General features: G+C 40.8%; 2 protein-coding genes across 4 annotated transcripts in view; one reads left to right on the top strand and one right to left on the bottom strand.

Moving 5' to 3' along the window:
• The window catches only part of kcnab2a (potassium voltage-gated channel subfamily A regulatory beta subunit 2a), a 101,352-nt gene that overhangs the window by 13,583 nt on the left and 67,948 nt on the right, over positions 1-19,821 (top strand). The window lies entirely within an intron of this gene.
• Positions 2,084-3,029, bottom strand: LOC147330818 (uncharacterized). The gene has a single exon (XM_086292652.1). It carries the CDS (start codon positions 2,966-2,968, stop codon positions 2,111-2,113), a length of 858 nt encoding a protein of 285 aa, XP_086148778.1. The 5' UTR covers positions 2,969-3,029; the 3' UTR covers positions 2,084-2,110.

The following is a 19,821-nucleotide window of genomic DNA, read 5'->3' as shown; positions in this document are numbered from 1 at the left end:
TATCTGTCAGCCTCACCCATCAAACTCAGGGGGCGGGGTTAACGCTGATCGAGTCAAAACCATTGCTTTGGCCTGGTGGCCATTGTTTCTAGCACACAACAACCGGCATGTTGAAACTAACAGAACTGAACTTTGAAAAACCCTGTTTGTGTGTCACCAAATACCGTTTTAATATTTTTTTTAGCCGAGAATGTAGTGGTTTAATCTTCATGTGTCTGGTCGGTTTGTCAAGATACAGCCTCTTTGCAAAAGTGTTTCGATGATTTCGGAGATGTCTGCCCAGTCTCACGGCAAAGCGTGGGATAGACCCGCTCGCCTCGCAAGCAATCCCACCGACAAAGCGCAGGCCCCGGTACACAGCTGTAGTAACCCCCGCTGACTTCTTTTACTGAGGTTATATTTATCGATGTTTTATTTCCTGATGTTCTTATGTGTCCTACGTGTTTCAGTCGCCAATTCTGAATTATAACTAACATTAAAAACATGTTTAAGGAGGAGAGAGAGCAAATAAATCTGTTTAACATCTGATCTTTGGGTTTTTGTTCAGTAATCAGCGTGACCTGTGTATAAACACATAAAAGAGATAACGTTGGTGTTTCCGTCATGTAGTAACTGCTGGCTTTAACTGTACAAAGGTTGTTCGACACTATGAAACACATACAGACTTCATGATGTTCGGCTAATATTTTTATTGTGAATATTAATCATGCTGACCTCGCTCTGTACACCACGCAGCGAGGTCAGCATGTCCACGATATCCTCAGCTCCATGAGTTAACACAAAGTTTCCCAGCTGACTATCTAACTGCCAACTATTCCAGAGACGTGAAAATATACAGCATAAAGAAAAGTGTAAGAGACTCAGCAGCAGATTAGAATAACAGTTATACATTTAATAAATCACCAAATGAATCCAAGAAACGAGCAAACCTGTTCCGACAATTTGAATTTGTATTCCCTCAGCTGCAGACTCGCTGCTGTTTAAATGTTTGAAAAGGAAGATTAGATATAAAAACCGTCAAACATAGACTCAGTCTGCCTTCACATTTGATATGAGGCCAGCACGTATAGTGGCCTCAGCAGGCTATTACTGAAATACACGTGCTATATCATAAACTATGATATAAACAGGGAGGTCCTATTAACATGTTTAGTTTTAAAGGACACCTTCCTGCCTTTAGTCTCATTCATGAGCAGTATTAGTTTTCTTCTAACATCCAGAAGTCTGCACAATGTGTTTCATAGTTTGTAACAAGCCTTTGACAGGTAAACATAACATGACCGAAAAAGGAAAAAAAAAAAAGAAAAAAAAAAAAAAAAAAAAAAAAAAGAGAGAGAGTGTTGACATAAGAAGAGAAAATTCTCTCAATTATGGAGACAGACAAATGGTTCGTTTGATGTGTGTTTATTCCTCCCTAAATATCGTCGGTGAAGTTTGCCATGCACGTCAGATTTTCCTGCGCATTTTTATACCTCTGCCAACAGAGAGAGAGAGAGAAAAAAAAAAAAAAAAAAACACATTCTAACAGACAGCTGGTGCTTAGAATACAGTTGAATAACTATTAAAAAACAGATGATATTTAGATGATAGTTCAGTCTAACACATGTGCCAGTGAACCATTAAACGTCTGTGAAACTATGCAGTTATGAAACGTAACTTTAACCTCAGCCAAACCGATTTGCTCAGTTGTAAATAAAACAGCGAAGTAAACGTGACCCGACAGACAGAACCTGAGTGAATGAAGTCCAGCGTTTAACCACTGAGAGCTAAAACTCAGCTGAGGTTTGAAAGCTGTGTGCCGGTGATTGGACATCAGCCGCTGATAAAGCTGTTCGCCTATAAAGTGCTGTGGCATGAATAAGGCACGGCGGGACCACGGAGCGACGTTCAGAGCCAACTTTATTTGATTCACGTCACACCACACCACCACCAACCCCTGAGTCCGTGTTTTAACACGGCGGGCGTGATTGCGGATGCCGTGCAGGTGCGTCCGCACGGCCCCGCAGACCACGCCCCACCACATACCCCCATCGCCCGATTGAGGCCGGGGAGCAATCTGGCCGAACCTACTCCCCCCCCCCCCCCCGCGAACTGGGGCGAGACTCGGCCCCTACACATCGGCGCCCCAGCCCCTGACCAAGCGACGGGGACGCGTCCGTTCTGGTGGCCGCCCGCGCATCCAGCGGCAACGGCGAAGCTGGTCCGGAGGTCGGCCGCGTAGCAAGCGGACACGGCCCCACAGGCATGGCCGTGCGCTCCTGCACACAGGCGGCTGGGCAGACGTCAGGCGCGCAGAATTGACTGGTGGCAGCGAGGCTGGACTAGCCAGCCCGCCGATCCCCGGCCTAGCGGGGCTGTCCCGCTCCTCTGCCTCCAACTCCGGCTGCACAGGCTGCCCTGGAGCAGGGACCTCCGTCTCCCCGCACAGCTGCTCCGCCACCGCTTCCGCCACTCCCGTTTGGAGCGGCTCCCCGCACTGCGCCTCCGCCCCCAGCAGGCACAGCCCCTCGCCCACCTCTGGGTGGAGCGACTCCTCTGCCTCCGGCAGGTGTAGACCCTCGCCCGCCTCGTCCTCGGCCGCCGATTGGAGCGGCTCCTCCACCGCTCCCGGCAGGAGCAGCCCTTCACCCGGCTGCTCCTCCTCCTCCGGCAGGCTCGGACCCCCGCGTGGCTCGTCCACCACCTCCGGCTGCCGAGGTGACCCACACGGCTCCTCCACCGCTTCACTGTCCTCGGGACACACTTGTGGGGGTGGCGCCCAGGCCCAGAGCAGCGCTGCCAGCTCTGCCATCTTCCCCAGGTGGCGTTCGCTCTCCTTCCGCAGCTCTTCCTGTTGGCGACGCACCTCCGCCGCCTGCTTCCGCTGGGTGGCCGCTATTTCGGCCACCCTCTCGGCCAGCTCTTTCCTTTCCTGGCTCTGGTAGGTACCCGCCATGCCGCCTCCTGGGTTTCGGCACCAATGTGGCATGAATAAGGCACGGCGGGACCACGGAGCGACGTTCAGAGCCAACTTTATTTGATTCACGTCACACCACACCACCCCCTGAGTCCCCGTGTTTTAACACGGCGGGCGTGATTGCGGATGCCGTGCAGGTGCGTCCGCACGGCCCCGCAGACCACGCCCCACCACAAGTGCTCTGTAAGGAAACGAGCTCCAGCAGCTCTGCGCTCGGGGAAAACACTATATTTACTTATCTTGTGCAGAAAAATGCGCTGACATTGCGTTATATCGAGCACCGGCTGCCCAGTTAAACTGTGACTATCACCAGGTAACTAGGCGTGTTTCTTGAATTAGCAGCAGGTGTTAAACAGCTGACAGATGAGGAGGAGGATGCATGCAGGTAAACTGAGGGTCTGTTGAGCTGATCGCTGGTTTCGTGAGAAAAATGTCAGCTCGTTCTTTATGTTACAGAAGCACAGAGACACAAGACCAGGCGGAAAGAGACGATCGTTCGGTGAAAATGAGAATCTGCGAATGCAACATGTGGAACACGGAGAGTGGAATATGTAAACAAACCGGTTAACGTAACCCCCTGGGTGCGCTCTGCATGCTAACTGTTAGCAGAGCTAGTGAAATCTCTGAAAACATCTGAGCACTTTTGCAAACATGTTCTATGTTGACAACCTGACCAGACATACGTCGCGACATTCGCGGCTAAAACACTGTTAAAAGTGTAGCTGGTGACAGAAAAACGGGGTATTTTAAAACTACACCACCACCATTGCTGCCTGTGATTTGATCTGCATTCTGGGATAACTGGCTGCCCCAAGTCTACACAAGCAATCGATTTTCTAGGATCGACCTGTTTTGACTTACTTTGCACGGCAACCAATCAAATGTTAGAGAAGCTGCATGGGCAGCGTTAACCCCGCCCCCTGAGTTTGATGGGTGAGGCTGACAGATAAAATTATTTCATGACGAGAGCCAGGCGTCAGGACTGCCAAAATGAAATAAATAAATATATCATTAAATAATTAATTAAATGTGTCAATAATTAATGAAATGTGTCAATAATTAATTAAAATGTGAAATACATAAATAATTAATTAAATGTGTCAATAATTAATTAATTAAATGTGTCAATAATTAATTAAAATGTGAAATACATAAATAATTAATTAAATGTGTCAATAATTAATTAATTACATGTGTCATAACTATTTATTTAATTAATTAATTCCAATTTTAATTAATTATTGCCACATTTAATTAATTATTTAATGGTGTATTTAATTAATTCATTATGGCAGTCCTGGCGTTCCATACAGTGTAAGATGGTCATTGTTTAATTTAATATTTTGAAGCATGTGGTTTCTATTCTTAGTCTCATAAACTAAATTTGTAATATGAAACCATTTTACTCCACTACTCTTCACCCACAAGGAAAGTTAAGTAATTTGTGTGACGTTGTCATTGTTTATGCTTTTATTGGACACGTGGAATTGCTTTGTTTGACTACATCAGACCAAAACATGCAATGTATTTCAGTTACTATCATGCATTTCATCAGTTGTGATCAATCTAGCCACTTGTTAACACTCTCTAAGTGGAGCTTATTTCCTCTCTGAAGCTTTTATTTCATAAAAAGCATCTTCTGGTTTTGAATGAGGTCTACCTCCACAAGGAAACAAGACAATCTTTGAAGTGCGAGCTAGAAAGAGTGATCTACTGCCGGCATGTTGATTTTTTTTTTTTTTTCTCTCTCTCACAGCACAGACCAAATTACATCTGCACACATTTGTACACGTACAATCTACTTTTGGGTCATGCGTTTCAGTTTCTCTTCTAGATGTTGCTGTTGATTCGTGACCTTAGATCAAGTGCACGCACGGTGAATTATGCTGCCTTGTTTCTTTTTGCAGAAGTTTAGGTCATGTTCATTAGAGATGATTTGTGAGTGTAGATGCATTTGACAAAAACTTGACCACATTATTCATGATGCTTTTGCAACATTGTGTAGACACTACATGTGAATTATAAAAACACCACTGCAGGTGTGAAGAATGACTTGGCGCTGACTGTTGTGGTTGACGTGTGTGGTGACTTATGAGGCACTCTGCTGTTTGTGATAGTTGAGTTATTGAGGTCATGTCTATATTTGCTGCAAATGCGAAAGATTGATTTGAAAGTCTCAAACTGAAGTCTGGTATTTATCTATTTATTTTGTCCTGATTTTGCTGCATTCATAGACATCTAGCTGTGTAAGACATGACAGTCTTTCAGACATTAGTGGAAGTGTTACGTGAGCATTTGCCTTCGGTGGTGTCCTTTCTCTTTAATATTTCCGTATGAATCCCCCTCACACGCTTTCTGCTCGAAGGCCTTCCGTTACCTGCGGATTGGTTCAGCTGACTAAAAAAGACAGTGACTTATCTCTATCAGTAAGCATTAAAAAAATGTAAATGATTCAGAAAATGAGCTTAGAGGAATCTAAGGTGTGTTAATGATGCTCACATATGACAATGGGTTGGTATAGTATCAAAACAAATGATTCACATGAATAAACTAATTCTCAACCCTCAGTTGCAAGCTTGTCCAGGCCTGATAAACTGCATTGTTGCTTATTTGTTGCTTCTTATTAAATGATGTATTGGACGGTAGCCTGCAGGAAATCAAGTGGAGCTGATTATACTTTTTGGAAAGTCCTTTCAACTTTGACACTTATCCTGTGACTCATGATATGAGTAGTCTGAAAGAAGGGCGGAGTTTATTTCCGAGTGACTAGTGAGCTGCTAGTTAAGGAAACTCTTTACATGGTAAGAATGCTGCCTGCCTGTAGAAATGGCAGCTTTGATTTTTGAACCCCTCTCAGTGCTTTCAACACACAAGCTTTAAATGGCTGGGTTTTCACAGGATTACTTTTTTTTTATTATCACTGTTTTTAATTTGGTTTACTGGTTAACAAACCTTCTTGGTCTTGCTTTAATAAAAGTTTAGGTGCTGCTAAATGTCTGGCTTTGGCACATCCCATCCTCATTTTCCTAATATCCACCATGGTGGTCTGTAGCTGTTGAAGGTGTTTCTTCTTTGCTCTAGAGATTTACTATGTGCTGGAGGGCCATTTTAACTCAATGAGGCTGCAGAGAACAATGGCTACTGTCAACAGCAGCAGGATGAGAGACTCGCCAGTGAACAGCTGATTTTATTGAGTTTTGTTGTCACAATGTAAGAAAAGATGAGCTTTATTGTCTTTGTAAGCACAACCATACAACAAAATTGGAGCCATCTGAACTTGGTGTATATAGACAAACATAAACAGTCATGCCAATTAAATAAAAGAATAATAAAAGTATTTTCTATAAATAACTAGGTAATAATTCTAATGATTGCAGCTTTAGCAAATTGCTGTGCAAATAAAATACTGGTAAAGGAGAAGTTTGGGGCACACACGCGTTACCCCCTGCCACAGAAACAACCCTGTAGTAAACACTGCCCGTGCTATGGGGTTAGTCAGCAGTTTCCATTCCAACAACCCCACTGCAGGGTTAGATTTGCAAGCATAATTATCCTTTATACCTCTGATTTTACCATCTTGCTTTCGTCTGCAGTAAAATCATTGATATACTAGTGTGTAAGCTCCATTCCCCTTTAAACATGCCCATTTGTTTTACTTTGTGTTTCCAAAATGCAACTTGCTCTTCTGTTTTTGCTGCTTACTGAGGTTTGCATCATGTGGTGAATTCTCTGAGCTTATGATCAAAAAGTCTTTTTGATGGATAAGAAGGAAACATCCTGAAGAGCATTCGTGACCGTGCTGTTCAGTCATAAACTCATTAAACTCATGGGATTTATAAACTCATTATAAATCCCATGATAAATCGTCTTATGCATTCTACTTAAGCTTTGGACAGCATAAAAAGAATTATTTACTTTAAATATCTGAAGAAGCATCAGAATTATTAATATTATTTGCTGACAAGTACTGTAAACAGCATGGCATGACAGTTACCACTTTCACTGGGCTGTAGCTTCGTATCAGTCACAGGGTCAGCTGCAGAAGCCATAGCTACACCCTGGATTTTTAGGTCAGGGTGCTTTCAAACTGAAATTTTCCTGAATTTGGTAATATGACGACATTTGTGCTAGCACAGATCTGCTGAGCAGTAGTTTCACAGTGACCACAAATGTTTTACTTCCTTATTGTTATACTTGATGTTTATATAGTTACTGTAGTAATATTTTATTTGAAAATGAAGGGTAAATTCATTTTGGCCTCCTGTTTGACTGTAGCATGTTAGCATTGCTAAAGCTTTAATGTTGTCACATTGACATAGCAGTCAACTTCATCCCAGATTAGCTACTTGGGAGATGTGGGTACCTGATCTGTAAAATGTAATTAGCAATTGGTATAAAAACAGCATATTGGAGAGGATGATTTCTTATTAGAAGTAAAGATGGACATAAGTCAACTGCAGAAAACGCATTGAGAAATATAATTTTGAAATTTTTCCACAATGTAAAATTGAAAGAAAGATTATGAGACTTTGAATGTCCCATAATCGACAGTATATCATATTATCAAGTAATTTAGAAATTTGGCCAAAAATTAAAAGTGAAAAGTGAGCTTCAGATGTTCAGACAGCACTTGTTTAAAAGCGGTCATAATTCTGTCATGGAAATCACTGCACGGGCTCAACACTTTCAGGGATGATCTGATATCCTCGTGTTGGTGTTGTTCCCAGACCATCATGAAAATGTTGTTCCAGGTTCAACATTGCAAGTGACCAATCACATTGTTGTGACGTTATTCTTTTGCGCGCCAAGCCATTCGTGCATTTATGAAATTCCAATGTTGCAAGGACAATATCAATTCTGCTTACCGTTTATTAAAGGGTTACGGTTAGGGTTAGGGTCAGGGTCCGTTGATTGGCGGACAGAGGCGGTTTCACGCAGCTTTAGAACAGTTTTTTGTTTTATGCCGCTTTTTCTCGAAGTTGCAAAAGTATGACGTCACAACATTCTGATTGGTCACTTGCAATGTTGATCCTGGAACAACATTTAGTATGATGATCTGGGAACAACACCAACACGAGGATATCAGATCAACAAAACTTTCAGAAGTCCGTGCCTAGAAACACAGTTTATGCAAACGCCAGTTAAAGGTCTGTGATAGAAGGAAGAAGCCATATGTGAGCATGATCCAGAAATACAGCTAAAGTTCATTTAAAACAGGAAAATGTTCTGTAGTCAGCCACATCCTCCAGGCTAAAGAGGAGAAGCACCATCCGGCTTGTTATCAGCACTCCGTTCAAAAGCCTGCATGTCTTATATACAAGTTTTAGAGCACAATATGCTCCCATCAAGATATCATCTTTTTCAGGGAAGATCTTGGATATTTCAGCAAGAAAATGTTGCTGCCTTCTTTGGAGAAGACTCTGGTTGCTCTCCTTCTAGAAAGCTGTGCTGTTTTCAACAGTTGAAAATATTTGGCACATCATATTGAGCAGCTAGAATCCGATATCTGACAAGAACGGGAAGCATTTTTTCCTCGAGGTCCAGAAGCTGGTCTCGTTGGTTTCCAGATGTTTACAGACTGCTGTTGAAAGAAGAGAGAATGCTACACAGCAATAAGCATGGCCCTGGCCCTTCTTTCAGATGGGTTGCCAACTAATTAAAATTTTTGAATGGTTTGAATGTCTTGTTTTAAACTTTTTATAGGTTTTCTATGTTCTGTTGTGAATTTAAAAAGTGTTTATGTGATTCATTCTGTTAATGCATTCTGTTATTTGTTTATTTATTTTTTTAGATTTTACAGTTAATCTTTCTGAGAATTTGATCTGTCTCCGTGGAATACAGCCAGTATCCATTTAATACTGTCTTACATTTGCCACTTTTAGCAGCCAGAATAATGTGTTCATTGCCAAATTCTCTCTCTGTCATCAGCAAGCCACAGCACCACCAGGAAACAGTTGGACAGGTGGAAGTTTTTAACACTTCAACCTTGGGTGTAGATTTTGGCTGTCAACATACAGGAACAGGACCCACATGATATTCAGCTGTTGACCTCCAATCTAGTTGTGTTGTATAGTATCTGACATGGTGTGTGATGTGAATTTTTTTTTTTTTTTTTTTTTTTTTTATTGGCCACCTTGCCAAGAAGCTCTTGGATTCTTGGTAAAATTTTTGTTTTTTGTTTGGGTTTTTTTTTGTGTTTTGTTTTTTTTGTACCGACAGTTTTTATCTCTTCACTTTTAAATATTCACATCCACATAAGAAAAACACTTATGCTTTACGTTTTTTAACCCCCATATTCCTGCTAGATTTTAGGAATGTTTTCATAAACTAGCAGTGTTTGGGCACTTTGTCACATCTTTGATTTAGTCAGTTCTTTAGACAGTGATGTCAGATGTTATAGTTTAGGGGGGGAAAGGATATATTTATTTTCATTGAACTCTGAAGAAGTTAAGCATACTTAATCTATTGAGTCACGCATAAACTGCATAAAACAAGGTACATTTTACATAGGAAATGTTTCAGATGTACAAGAAAGGGGTGTTTAAAATGAATAGTGAGGACAACATTGTAGGAGGCAGAGAGACAGTTTGCTAGAGAGCAAGGGTGACAAAAGCATGAGACTGGATTTCTGTTCCTTGTCATCTCTTTCTGCATAACCTCATCTAAAAGCCATCAAACTACTAGCAGTGAAAAACTTGTAGTGTCATTGCCAATACAAATCATTGTCAGAAATAATGGCTTAATATCTAACACAAGCCACGTCTGCAAATTGCTTTTTAAATCTGTTAAATAGTTCAATAACTGAGTCAGTGATGGGGAAGCAAAGTAAAATGGAAGTTCAGTAAGTCTTCCCGTGGTGGTGGTGGTGGTTGTTGTTGTTGTTATTATTCACAGCAGGAAAAGGTGGCCATCAAATGCCTGTCAGGCCACATAGACTCGCGTGGAACAGATGTAATATTTAATAGCAGTGGGTGTACTGATATTAGTCAAATCCCTTAATGAAACCAGTCACACTTGGGATTCCTGCAAACATTTAACAACGGAGAATAATAACTGCTGACCCCAGGCAGACACGCACAATCATTGTTACAGCAATGCTGTTTGCAGCTTTTCACATCTTCTTGGTAGCTGTTAGCCTCACGTTTTGCCAAGGTTAATGTAAAAGTACAGATGGCAAGTTGAGTCACCGTAACACCTGGACACATTGCACTGACACACGCGATCAAAACAAGCGCTGTTACAATAATACACACAGAAGCCCTCTCTTCTTAGAGCGAAGCTGCTGCTGCCTCGGGGACTCTGTTAGTAAACAAACATTTGAACTTCTACGATTATTGTCTCTGACACAGACTATGGGCAGGCCAACGGCATTTATATGGACCTGAACAAACAGCATGACGTTAACCCTTTATGCCTGGGGAAACCTGGCAATAATCTTATGGCTGACCGGGCAAACACTAAGGATTTGTGTAGGTAGTCTGATGTAATGTGAGTGTGTTTGTATTTATACAGAAAGAAAAAGAAAAACATGGATAATTGGTAACAGCCGTTCTTCCGTCTTCCTATAGAAATGTTTGTTTCAACACAGTAAGATGAATCCATACACTACTATATAGTCATTATGTGGGTACTTGCTTGTAGCAAAGGTTGTCCTTTTTTTTTTTTTTTTTTTTTTTTTTCTTCAGTGGAAGGCACCATGTATTTTATGTCCTTGCTGCACTGCTTCTCATTTGCTGGTGCTTGAGTCAGTGTGAAAGCAATTTTCTGCTTTAATAAGAGAAAAACAAACCAGTAGCTAGATGATTTAGTTGCATGATTTTTGTGTTTGCAGCATGTCTATTCAGTTTTTCTGCATTTTGATTAAGGTTGGTTAAGCAATTAGTTTCAGTGCCCTATGGAGTACAAAGGCTAGAGTCATAAAGTGAGTGATGCTTCCACTCTGAAGCCACTGTAAGGAGCAGTATGCTGTTATAAAATAGCAGCTGCCCAAGTGTCCTAAGGTGGTGTGTGTGTGCAGAAAGTGACCCTGCCAAGTCATCCATGATTGTGTCAGATCTGTACATGTGTATGTGATCACAGGGATGGAAGCCTGTGCACTTCATGCTTATATGCGGGAAGAGTGTATCGTTGCATCTGATTCTAGGGTTACAGTGATGGCTGAGGGAGGATGTAATGCTGCAAACTGTCACTGTCTCCCAGCTGATAACCTCTGAAACCTCCCTCAGCTGGCATTTAAAGTCTGTTTGAATCATACATATTATGTCAGACAGGCAGATTGTCTGTGTTGCACAGATCTTCGGGGCTTTACTGCTATGTCAAAGACACAAAATGGAACCCAGCTGGACTTTAATAGTGCTAATTGTCCAGATCTGCTAACTTTTTCCCCCTCATATTTCCATCTTGACATGAAATGTTATTTTTCCTGACATCACGCAAATCCCATTTTAGTTTCATCACTGTGCTACAATCATACTCATTAGGCTTTTCTGTTTTTTTTTTCTTTTTTTTTTCTTTAAAGCAAGGTATCAAAAATCTTGGCTTTTGGGAGCATCTGAGCTCCCACAAGATGCAATATGCTTCAAATCAACTTTTAGTTGTGTGATGTAGGGAAAACATTCTTTCATGTCATGCTAAAAGGTCACATTTTAAAAGTGTGCATTTGACACTGGTTCTTTTCAATTGGTATAAATATATTTAATATTTTTATTATTTTAAAAATAAATCTTGTTTGAGATCACATTAATTATTATAGTTATGCATTTTCTAATAAGGTTTTATTTTTATTTTGTCTTCAGTGTAGTGTCCAGAGTGGGTTTGCTTATTTCCCAGTAGTTTTTATCCCTGTGGTGTTATCCCTGGCTGTTGTTGTCACCCAGCCAGGCAGGCATGGACACCCAAGTTTGTGAATGTGATAACTCAAGAATGAGGCAACATAGGAGTCAATAGATGCTGCAGGTGTATCTACTAAAAATCTCAGATGAGATTGAATCTTAGTGACAACCTCAAGGTCAAGAACAAAGATCTCAAGTTTCTGCAATAACTCAAGAAGGAAGCCATCTAGGAATTGATACCAAAGGTCTCTGACAAGTTACAATCCCGGTGCCCTTGATCTCAAGGTCAGAGGTCAAATTTACACATATACACATCTTTAAAAAGATTTTTTAATTTATTTTTTTATTTTGTGTCCTCCCATCCCAAAGTAGTAGTAAGGGAAACACTCTGCACTCTCTTCCTTTGTTTGGAAATGCATAAAACTAAACAGGAAATACTGACATTACAGTTTCCTGCATGGAATGCGACAATTCGAATACGGGTGTAACGGTGCATTTTTGTCAATATAATATAAGACTCTTGCCTCAGTATGCCCTCTGACCCCAAAAGTTGCTGACTGAATAATGTGGAGTGGAAATTCTGTATCTTATATGATGTCTCACTGCTCATTTGGTCTTTTTTAGTCTATTTTACACTTTGTCTCTCCACTTTTTTTTTTTTTGTTTTTGTTTTTGTTTTTTTTGTTTGTTTCCAGGCAAAGACGAAAATAATCACAGAAAAGTGTTTAAACAGACATTATTAACACATTTACATTTACATGTATATGCATATTAGCCGCCTAGCTTAATCAATTCTGATGATTAAGGATCCTGGAATGTCCTTAATACGTTTTTTGCTCACTGCCGGCTTTAAATATATTATCTCCCCCTGCTGGTAATGCAGTTTCTGTATACAAAATGCAAAGTATTAAGCGGACACGGTGGGCCGGCATGTCTTTTATACGCCTTGTCATGATATTGGGTTGGTACGGGGCAGTCGACTGACCACCATGCGCAGTTCACACTAAATCGTTTTCACTGTAGTACCAAAAACATATCGCACCACAATGACAAAACTGTTCTAACTTCTAAATTAAAGGTTGTTAATTTGTTGGAACACAGTGCTCATCAGTGTACAAGAAAGAGACAGGAAACCATGCTTGTGACTGTGCATGTACTTTGTCACATTACATGTACAGTAGGATCTGTGTGTGTCTGAGTGTATTGGTCATCCTTGTCAGTTTTACCACACTGAGTGGGCAAAGTAGCATAGTCTGTGTGAATGAGGAGTGTTGGTGAGTGGGCGGTCATACTGTACGTGTAACTTGCCAGTTTGTCTCAATGCTTCAGGACGATACTGTGATGCACAGTGGACAGAACAGGTGATTTTTGGAATGAAAATAAAACATATTACCAGAATATGATACATTAAAATGGAAGCCTTAAAGTAAAATATATCAGTATCTGGCATCTGTTTTATTTTCAGCAACAAATCATCAGTTTTTTATTGGAAAAAATATGCGGAGAAATTTTAATCATTTAACCAAAATGGTGTGACATACAGGGAAAGATGTGACTGCCGTGACCTTTGCAGCCACAGTGACAAACAGTGTTGTGTTACCAGCTCTTCATTCCAGCTTGTGTGTAATGTCGGACCTTTGTTCTGGGAAGTGAGTAACGCTTTTTCATGAGTGTGTGAGAAGTAATGTTAATAGCTCATAGCTGCAGCCACTGTCAAGTGCTTACCAACGGAGGTGATTGAGTTCTAAAATAAACAAGTATGTGCCTAGATGGATGCAATTTTAAGAATAAGAGTTGTGATTTGGTGTTATGATGATGATGGTGTCTTTCTGCCTCCACCTCCTCTGAGACAAGGTGGTGTGGACATGAGGGCTAGAACATCTGTGACCCATGTTTCCATCCATGGAGTCGGTGTGGAGACAGTGAATGACTACATGTACTTTGGTGCTCATGTTGATTAAAAAAATTGGACATACTAAAAACACAGAAACCCTCTGCGAATAGGCCCAACATAATTTCTATTTCTGAAGCTGCTAAAGTCCTTTAAAATATGCCAGACAATGTCTGTGCCATCCTCTATGCTTCAGTGTCCTGGAACATTAGTTTTGTGGTCGCCAATAGACTCAACAAACTGATCTGTGGTTGATTTATGTTGTTGAGTGTTGATTGGTTGATAAGTAGGACAGACAGTGGCTGCAGTGGACATTTTTCACAGTTTTTACCACTCTTACATAGGGGTGGGTTTTGATTATCGATTTATGGATAACGTAAAATCGATTCATTAAAATCCTGAATTGATTTTTAAATATAATTTTGCCCGAAACACCGGAGTCTCAGGTTAAACCTCACAAAATTTCAACAACCACCAAACAGCTAAAACAGTAAATGAGAGCAGGAACACGGATTCTGCACAAAGACGTAAACACAAAGCGCAGACCCGCCGACGGATCAGAATCAGTGAGATGTGGCTTTCTCACCCGACGGCACGGACACGGTCGGGGCTGAAAGCCGACAGCTCACTGATTCTGATCCGTTGCCAGGTTTGTGTTTACGCCCTTTTTGTGCCAGATTCAGAAGCTGCAGGTTTTTATCTCTCTCCAAACAACATTGACTGAACCAGCAGCAAAAAAAGATCCAAACTCTTAGTTTAGTTCTTTTGCTTCCACCACGCAAGGAAAGTCGCCTTCATGTTTTTCTGCGTTTTATCTCGCAAGTGGCAGCTTTCTTTTTATCGATATAAAAATATGGAAATGTACTGATACGTGATCAGAATTATAATATTTCTGACATTTTCACGAACCTTATACGGACCAGTTAACTTCTTTTTAATCACTTCAGATGAGAGTTTATAGACTGAAGAATGAATATTTACCTAAATGTCATCTCTAAATGTTGAGACATGTCAAAAACTTTATTTTAAGAGTATTATATTCTGTGTTTGAATGCACAAGATATTTTCATATACTCAATGTATTTTTTTTTTTAATGTTCGTCTTTTTCTTTTTACTGATTCTTGACAGTTTCCCAATCAGACTTTAAACATATTTGTTACACTCACAGTTTTAATGTATTAAACTCAAAAGCCAACAGAAAACCATATTATAAACTTATTTTATTTCAAACTTTAAAACTTAACACATGCATGCTGTCAGTGCTCTGTACTTGACAATAGCGAGCAGAAGCTAGGCTGTATCACAGTTAAGGGGGAGGCGTGTGGAGGCTCTGCTTCCTGTGCAATGCTCAACCATAACCAGCACAACCTAACACCATGGCAGGACTTGACATGAAATGTGTGAAAAATGCATTTAGAGTCGTTTGAAATGTTAAAATTAATGCAAGATAATATCACAGAACTGTCACCTTCCTCTTACACTTTTTCACTTCTGCTGTGACCTTGCACTAGTTGGAGTGATGCAGGGAATTAAAAGAAAGGCATCTTTTTCTACTAAAGTAGCAGTAACATACTGAATTGAGTTCCACTCATTTATTGGACAACGCCAGGATGGTTTGCTACCAGTTCAAAATTAGCAGAAATTGGGAGATTTAACACAGAAATGACCCTAAGCATAGAAGTAAATCTACTCTAGTGTATCTCTCAGCCATACACTCTGAATAAAAAATGAATGCAGCCTCCAGATATGAACAGTTAAACTAGCTCAAAGTTCTTTTAATGACACATCTGGTTGTGGAAAGGAGTAGAAGTCTATGAGAAAATGACCCTTCTTTTCTTTTTCTAAAACCTCCATATAACAATTTCCTTATTAGTCTCAATGACTAATTTTGGGTCTTGTTTGTGACATGGTCACAATACTGGACAGTTAAGTTGAGACTTCATAACCAGACTTCACAAATCGATACGCAGGGCTTGCAAAATTTCAAAATCCCTGGTAGCCCTTCGGGCGGGCACTCTTCAGTTTTTGTTAGCCCAAAATAAATTTAAGTAGCCTGAATAAAAAAAGAGAACATTTTTTTTGATTGATGTTTTGTTTCCTTTACAATATTATACATTTAAGTATATTATACATCAAAGTACAATATTGTAAAGGAAACAAAGCATCAATCAAAAAATTGTTAAAATCAAATTACAACAGTTGTATAAAAATTGCAACCATCAACTCAAATACTTGGTTCAAATTGAACAGAAATTTCTTTTTTTTTTTTTTCTTTTTTCTTTTTTTTTCCTGCCTGTCCCATTTGGTTCTTTAGCCATCAGAATTGTTGTCTGAAGACCAACAAGGATACCCAATGGATTTACTTTGCCAAATGGATCATCGTGGCATTGCCGTATTGGTCCATTTGGTCGATCTTTGTTTTTATTATTTATTATATTTTATTTTCAGATGTTATAGACGGGACAGACATGAGTGAGGGATAGGAAAGGGAGAAAGAAAGAGGAAGGAAAGGAAAAACAGAAGGGGAGAGGGACAGTGAGAAAGGGAGGGAGAAAAAAAAATAAAAATCTCCTGGATCACCTGTTGAGAGAATAGAAAACAAGCAAAAAAAACAATAAAAAAACAAAACAAAGCAACATACTAAACACAACACCATCGCATTAATCTAGCTAAGTGTAAACAGCAGTAAATACTAAATATTCAATGTTGTTGTGCAGCACGCAGGACAGATGTGCTTCGAAGTAGCAGCCAAGAAAGGTGTAATTTGGGTCTACGAGCAGTGAACACCCGTGTGCATACCTGTGTGGATCAGCGCGCTTGTATTCCAAAGGTTTCTCCATGTAACGATCTGCTAGGGAGTGTGGGGGGGCCACAGCCCCGTCCTCCAGGGTGTGAAGCAGGTATGGAGGAGATCAAAACTCCAGACATCCAGAGGCCCCCAGAACACAAGAGACCAAGGAAGACCAACAGAGGGGCAGCCGCGCCACTGTTCCAGTAAGAGCTGAGGAGAGTCCCAGATGAGGGTTCACTCAGCAGCCGCGGAGCAGAAGCCAGGGGGAGTTGCAGTGACGCGCCCATGAGCTCCGCCGGCCGCCAGCTGTGCCTGAGGTCCTCCCAGTCAGGACCTCAGGCTAGGGTTTCATTTCAGGTTGTGTTGGATTCGTAGTGGCATTGAACACAAGTGCTTCACTTTTACTATATTCAGTTGAACTGGCTGTCTCGAGAGCAGCATGTGATCTGTGAAATAAGCCATGATAATAAATATTTGTTTTAGTTTTTCTTTGTTTTGTTTTTTTAAACCATGTTATGAAGGAATTGTGTGTTCTGGTAATGTTTTGTGGAAACCTTGGGCAACTGTGCTTAGTAGTCACTAGGGCTGTGCGATATGACCGAAATCTCATATCCCGATATGACATCTATCGTCCGATAATGATATAAATCACAAGCTCGACTTGCGTGAAGTGTTTCCAGCTGGGCGTCGTGTAGCTGGAGTCGAGTGTTTTAACCAATGCACAAAACGATACATTTTTAGACATAAGTTGTAACGGCCGCCGTTTTCTTTGTGAGTATTTATTACACGGCGTGCTGCGGGAAAACGCCTGTTCTAACGTTTGAGTCTAAGGTTGTTGTTTTTTTTAGCACCTGACGACTCCTTTTTTTTTTTTTTTTTTTGCTTCTCATCTTTAAGCACTCTGCGTCTTTCACGTGATTCAGTTTATTTTGAAAAGTCTCAACAGGATCTTGAGCTTTAATGTGAAAGGTTTATGTGGAACAAGCGGACGCACGGTGGTTTTACCGTCGTTGTTGCTAATGACAACTTATAAAAACAAACGCTTGTCTGTCTGTAGTGTGGTTATATTAAATATATGAGAAAGAGAACTTTTTAAGAAATTAATATAGTCACTACAGTGACCATCAAAACAATGAAAAAATATTACCGTAAACAGTTTATTTTGCGACACCACGAAACAAACGATTGCGTAAAATGAAACGATAGACGTTTTTATATCGTCATCCGATATATATCGTTATATCGAACAACCCTAGTAGTCACGTTAGTGTAAATCATTACCACGGGAGTCAAACATCTGAGTGGGAAGAGTGATCCATAGCGCTGATGTTTTACAGGAAAGAGTCTCCTTGGAGCGGTCTTTTCTCCGGTGTCTCCTCAGCTTTCCCTACAATCTCTACTCGACTGCAGTTTTCTCTTCCTCCTTTCTAATTCCTTATTGTCAGGCAGCGTTTTTCCCTATTCTGTCCTGTTCCCCAGAAGGTGTATGTGTTTGTGTGTGTGTGTTGCTTTCTAATCACTGCAGGCCTGCTCCTGCTGGGGCCACTCAGTCTGTTCATAGAGCCGACAGCCACTTGCTGCATTTGCGCCAGATTTCATTTGGAACTCTGGACCACGCTCGCTTTGTTTTCCCTGTCAGTTAGAAAAAGCATCCGTCAGAGTGGTGTGGAAGCTCCCAGAGGGAGACAATTTATTCCTCTGTGGCTGGAAAATACAAAACTAGAGGTATCAGGGCCTTTTATATGTGATGACTAGGGACGAACCTGTATATTGTGTTGGTGTAGATGCCGTTCGCTTTTTTTAAACTTTTTTTTTTCTCTCTATAGTTAAACTAGAAGAAGATTGGTTGGACACTAGGGAAGACATTAAGAAAATGCATAAAAGATTGTCTGAATTATTTAGCAGTTTATTTCAGTTACCATCATAATTGTATAAATGGAAAATGAATAAGCCGAAGATTGATATTGACCAGCTCCTATCAGCTACTCTGTTATCTGCGTAGGCACCGAGCAGATAACTTAAATACAACTACTGTTACTATGTCTGCGTTTATACCATAGATGATGTTACCTTGTAACCTCTGAAGATTTCTGATTGGTCTTCTCTCTGGGTTTATATTTGAAGGAATACTGTTGTAGTAAGCCAGTGAATGTCTCTTTTTTTAGTTTCTAACTAAGACAGAGCTGTGACTTCAGGCTCTATCTATCATTTATCCTTACACCCTAAGACCTGCTCTCTGTTTGGACGAAGCCAATGCAGTATTTATTAATAGAAATATTAAGGTGTCTTTCTTTGGCTGCATCAGCAAAAAGCAAGGCCATTAGGTGTGCCACTGAGAGTGTGCACAGAGTATTGTAGTAGAGTGCCTGTGCAGGTATAGTCTGTTAAGTTGCATGTATTGTGAAGACTTAATCTTCTGGTGTCATTATATTATACTTTTAACTGCTGCGTGGGCTTTCCAAACAACTGCCCAGGTTTAGTATTGATCACCTCCTCCCTGTCGTTCTGCCCAGTTATGTTTTTGTGACGACTTAATGTTTTCTGCTCACCTATGCAGAACTAAATATTGAACTGTTCTGTACAGCCTGCCTGTGCCCATGTGTCATTACGAGTGCAGTGATGCAGACAGCCCTGATATCAACTGAGTACTTGAGCAAGGATACAAAAAAAAAAACCCAAAACAGGGCAGGCTGGCAGGCTGTACATAGTGAATAGATGTTAAGATCATATTGGAGTCACTTGTCTTCAAAGGCAAGTCAGAAGTATTTGAACCTTCCAGAAAAGCAAGGACACAAGTCATTTCAATGTGTCTGTGCTTTGAAGTGGGTGTGGGTTAGCAGTTTTCCAGCCTGTAGTTCTCCTGCTTGGTCAGGTCTCTTCGGACATTTACGCATCAAATACCAAGTGTTGTGATGTAAAGCAAAGCTGGCACAAAATAGAGGTATTTCCTCACATCACACTGAGCTCTCCAGGCCTGAACTTGATTTGATTTATTTGTCTTTGGTTTCTAGAGGGAGAGCCGGGTTGGACTGAGAACAATAAAAATCTACCGGTAGTTTCATATTTCTACTGCAGTGTTCTTCACTGTGCTCCTGGTTCACTGCAGCATGTTCTCTCCCTGCAGTGCTAACAAATGCTTCATTACAGGTTCACAGGCCCAAGTTAGCTGCGCAGTCCCTTCGCCAACTAGCCTCACAGTATTGCGCTCATTCTTCTCATATTCACAGATGGTCTGAAAACCTGACTTGTGTTTGTAGTGAATAGTATCTCTGTGGGAGCTTTTGTAGCACTATGCTTTCATATTGGGGATAGACTACAAGTCAGCACAAAGGAACGGAAATGTTGAGCTGA

The sequence above is a fragment of the Aulonocara sp. 'chitande type north' Nkhata Bay genome, linkage group LG5 (assembly GCF_057382095.1).
Source record: "Aulonocara sp. 'chitande type north' Nkhata Bay isolate Kocher_YH1m ecotype deep benthic linkage group LG5, A_spYH_male_GT1.1, whole genome shotgun sequence".
Taxonomy (NCBI): domain Eukaryota; kingdom Metazoa; phylum Chordata; class Actinopteri; order Cichliformes; family Cichlidae; genus Aulonocara; species Aulonocara sp. 'chitande type north' Nkhata Bay.
The sequence above is the reverse complement of the archived record's forward strand: the minus strand, read 5'-3'. Positions and strand labels throughout refer to the sequence as shown.

What these genes read in the sequence shown, in the direction of transcription:
- LOC147330818 (XM_086292652.1), bottom strand. Translation starts at nt 2,968, where the DNA reads ATGCCACATTGGTGCCGAAACCCAGGAGGCGGCATGGCGGGTACCTAC.